The sequence below is a fragment of the Rattus rattus genome, chromosome 1 (assembly GCF_011064425.1).
Source record: "Rattus rattus isolate New Zealand chromosome 1, Rrattus_CSIRO_v1, whole genome shotgun sequence".
Lineage (NCBI taxonomy): Eukaryota > Metazoa > Chordata > Mammalia > Rodentia > Muridae > Rattus > Rattus rattus.
In genome coordinates this window covers 29,637,450-29,644,470 of record NC_046154.1, presented here as the reverse complement: position 1 = coordinate 29,644,470, position 7,021 = coordinate 29,637,450, and the positions used below count along the sequence as shown (strand labels likewise).

General features: G+C 48.0%; 1 protein-coding gene across 1 annotated transcript in view; it reads left to right on the top strand.

Moving 5' to 3' along the window:
* Positions 1–7,021, top strand: part of Csmd2 (CUB and Sushi multiple domains 2) — a 569,599-nt gene that overhangs the window by 499,920 nt on the left and 62,658 nt on the right. Inside the window, exon 44 of the mRNA XM_032897562.1 lies at positions 138–283. Within this exon, the coding sequence (XP_032753453.1) occupies positions 138–283 (146 nt within the window). The remainder of the gene's footprint in view (positions 1–137; positions 284–7,021) is intronic.

Genomic DNA, 7,021 nt, shown 5'->3' with positions numbered 1-7,021 from the left:
CACAGAGAGATACTAGAGAGAGTTTCCTGAAGCCACAGCCACCCACTACAGGTCTCTCTCAGGGCCACTGATGGCTCTGGGAAAAGCAAACACTCAAAGTGTCTGATGACAAGCAGAGCTTTCTTTCCTGTGTGCAGGGATGGACCACAGCAGACGTCTCTGCAGCTTGGGGTCTTTACAAGGAGTCTGTCCAAGAAAATAGCATACAGCTCCTCTAACCAGGTCCTGCTCAAGTTCCATCGGGACACGGCCACGGGCGGGATCTTCGCCATTGCCTTCTCAGGTCAGTAGGAGAGCTGGGGCAGGTGGGGGCACACCGGCTTTCCCATCAAGGCTGTGTTTGCTAGCTGGGTGGCTTTTAATGAGTCATGTGGTCTTTCTGAGCTACAATGTTTCCAGCCTATGCTGGCGCTGCCCCTCCAGAGGTCTGTTACAACATTGCGTTCTTCATTGTCCTGGTATACAGAAGCACCCTCCCTGGATGACTCACAGCTGACCTGTCTATTGCCCCCTTAGCCCCTCACTTCTCTAAGTCAGTTTCCCCACAGGGCTCTTGGGGGCTCTGTTGACCTCACAGGCAGCCCATTACTTCCTGTCACAGGGGCAGGCAGAATGGTTGCATCCTGGATAAGCATAAACGGTTCAGATGGGATTGCCTCACCAACTGCCTATTTTCTTCTAGTCTGAAGTTCACTGGGGACCTGGATGTTTCTCAATCTTATTATTAACAGACGTAACACAGACGAGTCATAAAACCATTTCTGTGGGCATGTGCTTCTCTATGGAGTGATGGCCATGTTCCCAGCTTACAAAGCAGTGTATATTTGAAATCTATTCCCACCTCAACCTTCAGTCACGTTTGTGTGTCCTTCTGTGACCTTTCTCTGATGGTGACCTCCATCTCTTCACTTGGGGGTTGGTGAGCTCTGAGACTCCTGTGAGGTGATTACTGTTGTCATCCCCCACGTCACCAATGAGGAAGAGGTGCCAAAAATGTTTCAGGGTTTCCCCAGGATGTTCAGGCAGAAGTGGGCGACAGCGCTCAGACAGTTAAGTCCTACAGTGTGATCTGGTGTGACTTCATAGACGTGTACACATTGATGGGAACCATAACATACTCAAGTAAAGACCACAGGCAATCTGAGCCGGCTGACAGACTAATTCCAGAACTGAGGCAGGAGGATCCAGTTCAAGACCTGGACAGGCTAGAGTGAGGGTAGGGCCATCTCTGATGACTGTATAGACTGAAACCACGTCTCAAAGTAAAAAGTGAACAGAGACTCGGGCTAGTTCAGTGGTTCCTCCTGCCTTGTGTTAGAGAAGTCTCTCTTGTCAGCAACAGAGGACCCACCTTCCTATCCAGTGCCCTCACAAACACTGAGCTCTTACCATTTTTACCAATCCGGTGGATTCATCAAATGGCATTCCACTTTTCCTGATGTGGGTGAGCCTCCTCTCACATCTCCATTGACTGTTCATGCTCCCTGCCCTGCAAAATGCCCACTGCCCCAGAGATGTTGCTTTCTCCAGGGAGAGAACACAGTAGTGGACTTGTGCATCAGCAAATCCCCTAGAGTGAATAGCATGGGCTGGGAATGAGGCAAGGGAGGGGCTAACTGGCAGCTGGGGTGGAGAAGAACACTCTTCCTCCAGAGTCACTGTGGAGAGCTGACGCTTCGGGGTGGAAACTGAAGAATGGGGAGAGAAGAGATTGGGGAAATAGTGCTTCACCTTCCCATCACTAAGCAGTGGGTCCCGGTAGCTTTGTTTTCCTATAAGCATCAATAAGCAGGAAGAAAAGATACCATAGAGAGATGTATGAAATGGCTCTGTGACATGTTTTCAAAAGGAGAAAGTGGATTTGAATAGCAGAGAAAATGTCCTTGAAGCATTGTAAGAGTGAACAGGGCTGGGGGAAAGGGGCTCCCTCCAGCATGAGAGTCTCAATCACATGGGCTTCGAATACAACATGAGACACTTAGACAGTGAATGGGACAAACAAGACCAGGCATCTACACCTGCCAGCGTAAGAGGGAACGAGAGCTGCTGTGCCTTCCACCAGGGTGACGGAGCACAGGCAGGGGCACACTGAGGGGCTGCCTGACAGAGATAGTCGACATCCTTGGTGATAGATGAGTACATGTCTGAAGGGGACAGAATTGGCACATGGTGTCAGACTCTGGGACAGATGAGGAGGCACCTCCGTCAGGTGTGAAGCCCAAGAGGAATGAGAAGGACATCCACACAGAGATGAGTCCAGACAGCCCAGTCAGAGCTGTGTGTGTGGAGGAGGGGCAACGACGGAATAGGAATTTACTTCCATACAGTGACTCATCAACTAAGGAAAGGACACCAGAGGACTGGCTTCTCAGACGAGAGGAAGACTGCCCCAAAAACACAGGAAGAACAAAGGTCAGAACGTAACCATCGGTGTTGGGTCCAAACTGTCACAGTCACTCTTTGCAATGTGAGGGGGCATTTATTTGTCCATATGGAGACATGTGTGTACGCACATGCTTAGACTCCCCAGCTCTGCCACCAAGAGGCTATGAACAGCATCTCCGGCAGCAGGGAGCAGCACATCTAGCTCCAGGTCTTAGTTTCTGAATAGCATTTTCCACTGGATGGACCAGAGCTCCGTGAAGAAACGGCTAATCCCAAGGCTGGGGCTGAGGAGGCAAGACAATGCAGAAGCATCTTAGAGTTGAAAATAAGGAGATGTCTAGGGAGTGATGGAGAGAGGGCAGAAAAACTTAGGAACTGGCTCGAAGGGACACCTGCTGGCCATGTTGGAGATCATTTGAAAATCAAAGTCATTAATAATACCGGCAAATAGTAAGGAACCTGTCAAACAAAGCAGGTAGAGGAGTAAATTGAAAGTTGTTTAAAGATGAGATGTTTACACGGCTGCAAATCATTCTCCGTGCTGTAATTACGAAGGGGAATGGAGAAGCCTGGAGCATGCCACTTTAACTACACGACTGCAGGAGGAGTCAGTGTCGGTGAGACAGCAGGGTGACGGCAGAGTCTGAGAGCCCCCATTCAATGACAGTCCAAAGATGCATGCCCTGGATACACTTCAGCAGGAGCTCTCTCAAGCCTCGGTTCACCACATGTGACCATCCAAAGTGTCAAAAACCACAAAGGTCAACAGAAGTCTTTAGCACTGCTCCAATTAAAAAGACGCCAGATCTCCTGTAGAGTGATTCTGAGACAGTCCTAGTCCTCATCGAAGGACTCTGCTGGTATTCCCAGTAATGATCGGCCCCTGGAGACAAGCCTCTGGGCATGCCTTTGAGGCAGGTTCCAAAGTGACATTAACTGAGGTGGGAAGACGAACCCTAAATGTGGGTGGTACCATTCTGTGTGCTAGAAGCCTGTACTGTACAAAAGGAAGGAACCAACAGCATTCATCCCTCTCTTCCTCTCTTCTTCCTGACTGAGGATACAATGTTACCAGCCGCCTTGATTGATCTCCTGCCACCATGCCTTTCCTGCTGTGATGGGCTGTGCCTTCAAACTGTGAGCCTAAATAAAACTGTCCCTCTGTAAGCTGCTTGCCTCAAGCGTTTTGTTACAGTAACAAGACAAGTAGCTAAGGCAAACAGGGAAGCTTTCTCCCTCTGTGGCACTGACTGTGGGACCTGCCTGTTGTGTGTGCTGGACAAGATCTGCACCCCAGCCTCAGCCCCAACCCTGAGGAACTCACATGAGATGTGGGAATGGAAGGCAGTCGTGCATCTCTACGCATTTCCAGACATTCACAGTTGCTGTGGTTACACGGAAGACTGCTTATCCAGGAAGTAGACTATGAAGAATCTTGTTTAGGGACTGCTGTTTTAAATATTCATGGTATTTTTTTTTTTAAAGAAGGTGTAGGGGTTAAGCTGTATGCTCCCAACTTTAAAGCTTTGGTTTTTATTTAGTTTGGTTTTGAACTCACTATGCATACTTTTCCCACTGTGATAGAACATGTGCACAGTGGTCAGTCAGGCAATTCAGAGGCGCTGCATGTGTGCTCCTCCTCAGTTCTCTTCTCCAGAATGGCCATCTTTTAAAACTGAAGTTCTGTCCTCATTAGTCAGTTCTCGACCTCCAGTTCTGATTATTATTTGTACCTTATAAATGGGACCACACACAATACATCGTCTTGTGAATGGCTCCCTTCCCACAGCACAGTGCCTTCAAGGTCTGTGTATGCTGTCCTGTGTCAGGATTTCCATGGTGTACGTATCACACAGTTCCCATTAGTATTAATCCGTTGATGGATGCGAGTTGCCTTCTCCAGTTCGCTGCTATGGGGGAGCATCGGTGCACCATAGATGGGGTGGTGGCTTTTAAATAGCCGTCCCCTCAGAAAGCTTGCAGGGAAAGGTAGCGGTTCGTAGTTGGAGAACTCACACTAATATGATGCCACTAGACTGGATTATTCCGTGCCGTCTGCGCCTCTCACCTCGCACAGTGATCTCCATGTCTATTGCTGTGTGGGTAGCTTGCTACACACACACACACACACACACACACACACACACACACACACACACACATCTCCTTGCACATCCCGCAGCCACAGCAGCTTGGACATCCTGAATCACGTGTGAACATGTGACCTAACCCCTCTTGAGAACTTAAAACTTAAACAGAGACGCTACTTGTGCCCAAACTCAACCCATCTACCTCCCGAGAGGGGAGATCTGCATCCAGGTGTGGCAGAGTCCCTCCCTGCTGCTAACCTGTGAGCCGAAAGATGGAAAGACCCCGTACAGAGAAAGAAACACCCAGGAGCTCCCCCTTGGGTTCGAATAGCCCCTTGGCTCCTTGCCCTCCACCTTAGTGCAAAAGATGCACGTTTAAAGATAGTCTTTGAAATGCATTTGCAACAGATGAATTAGGAATAATCTTCGTGTAAAGTAATAGATGATTGTGTGATTTATATGAATAAACACATTTGGACACACACAAACACATGCTTATATGCACATATGTGCAGATAAAGACATAGTCCCTAAATACCATTCACATCCCACAGTCCACTGATTTAAGGACAGGCTTGTTTTCTATCGTTCAGTGAAACAGGAAGCAGACCGCTGTCAGGTCTCAAATGCTAGCAGAAGGCAATAGCCACAGGTCCTCCCTATACTAAGCCACTATCCTTACAACATTCTTGAGAGAGAGATTTGAGTATAAAGAACAGTGCCAGAGTGGGGGGGGCATTTGAGTGGTACCTGGGCTTGAACACCCAACTCAAAATCAGAGTCCCAGCAACAACTGGCCTGGGTAAGTGAGAAGGAATCCTATAAACCACCATTTGCCTTAAAATATCCAAGTCAAAGACCAATCTAGCTGAGGAGCACCTGACCTGGGAAGCCACAAGGGAAGAGCAGGATACGAAGCTGGCGTGTGGGCTGCAACAGACCTAAAGCAATGACCCCTCCACCCGCTAGCCCTCCACCCGCTAGCCCTCCTCCACCCGCTAGCCCTCCACCCACTAGCCGCCACTCCAACCTGTGCTGGTCTCGCTAAACTATAACAGTGCCTCACTCCAGTGACCAAACAGTGGACAGACACCAACCAGATGTCACGATGGTGTGGATTAGACCTGGCAATGCCCCACCCCAGAGAGAAAGGGGGATAGCAAAATGAGATGGAGGAGTCTCATGTTGAAAGTCCCCACCTTGGAGTAGGTCCTGAGATCACAGCAGACATAGTGAGACAACTTCAGTTTTTAAACCTGAATCTATGCTCAAAATGGCTGAGACTCCTTATGGCTAGAGAGGGAGTTTCAGGAGTGTTTTGTTCTTGTTTTGTTGGTTATTTTTGTTTTTAGACTGGGTCTCACTCCGTAGCCCTGGCTGGCCTGTAGCATTCTCCTTTCCTCTCCCACCTCCCTGAGTGAGTGTGTGTGTGTGTGTGTGTGTGTGTGTGTGTGTGTGTGTGTGTGTGTGTGTGTGCGCGCGCGCGCGCGCGTGCGCGCGCGCACCTCTCTCTGTCTCTCTCTCTCTTTTTCTCTCTACACACACACACACACACACACACACACACACACACACACACACACATCCTTGAGCTCACAGTGATCCACCTGCCTCTGCCTCCAGAGTGCTAGGATCAAAGGTGTGCACCACCATGTGACAGTTTTGTTGGCTGTTTGGTTGGTTGGCTGGTTAATTGGTTGACTGGTTGTTTTGGTTAGTGATTTGTTTGTTTTTATTTCAGGCACTTTGTCTGTTGCTCATCTGTATTCCACAAACTTTCTATGTGGAACAAAAAAAAATGTAATTTTACAAAATGTAACCCAATGAGAAATCCCCCTGACAACCACAAAATGCAAACTCTGAAAACTGCGTTAAGGGCAAATTTCTTTGTATTGATTTTTTTTTTTCTAGAAAACTTGGTCACGCCTTAGACGTTTCAAAGGCAAGTATGAGGCCCAGAAGAGATCGATTCATTTTTTTTTTTTGTAACTGTTAAGGAAAATGACAGCTGACCAAATAAGATTTTCATATCTGTAGAAATTGAAAAATGGCGTGAGTAAAATGAAACAAATGACCGACCACGTGCATAGAATTAGCAAGCCAGGTCAATCCAGAATAGTCAGAGAATTAGCAAGCCAGGGTCAGTCTGGAATATTCAGAGTCTTCCAATTCCATGCCAAAAGCAGGAATGAAGGACATAGCTGGTCAGTGAAAGAGAGAAATGCAAATTGCTAACATGCAAAACTCATGAAACATGAAAAAATTAAAAATAATCAAAGGTTGCCAAGGAGAGGGCTCAATAAGTACACTTTCTGCACCAGCTTGAGGGTCTGACTTCAGACTTCCTGCACCCCTGTAAAAGGTGGGGGTAGTGACGTTTGCTTGTAACCCCAGTGCTGGTGGGTGGGAACATAGAGTCAGACAGATTCCTAATGCCACCAATCAGTTAGCTTCAGGTGTACACACACACACACACACACACACACACACACACACACACACACACACACGCAAATACATACATGCCACCCAAAAATAAAAGGAAA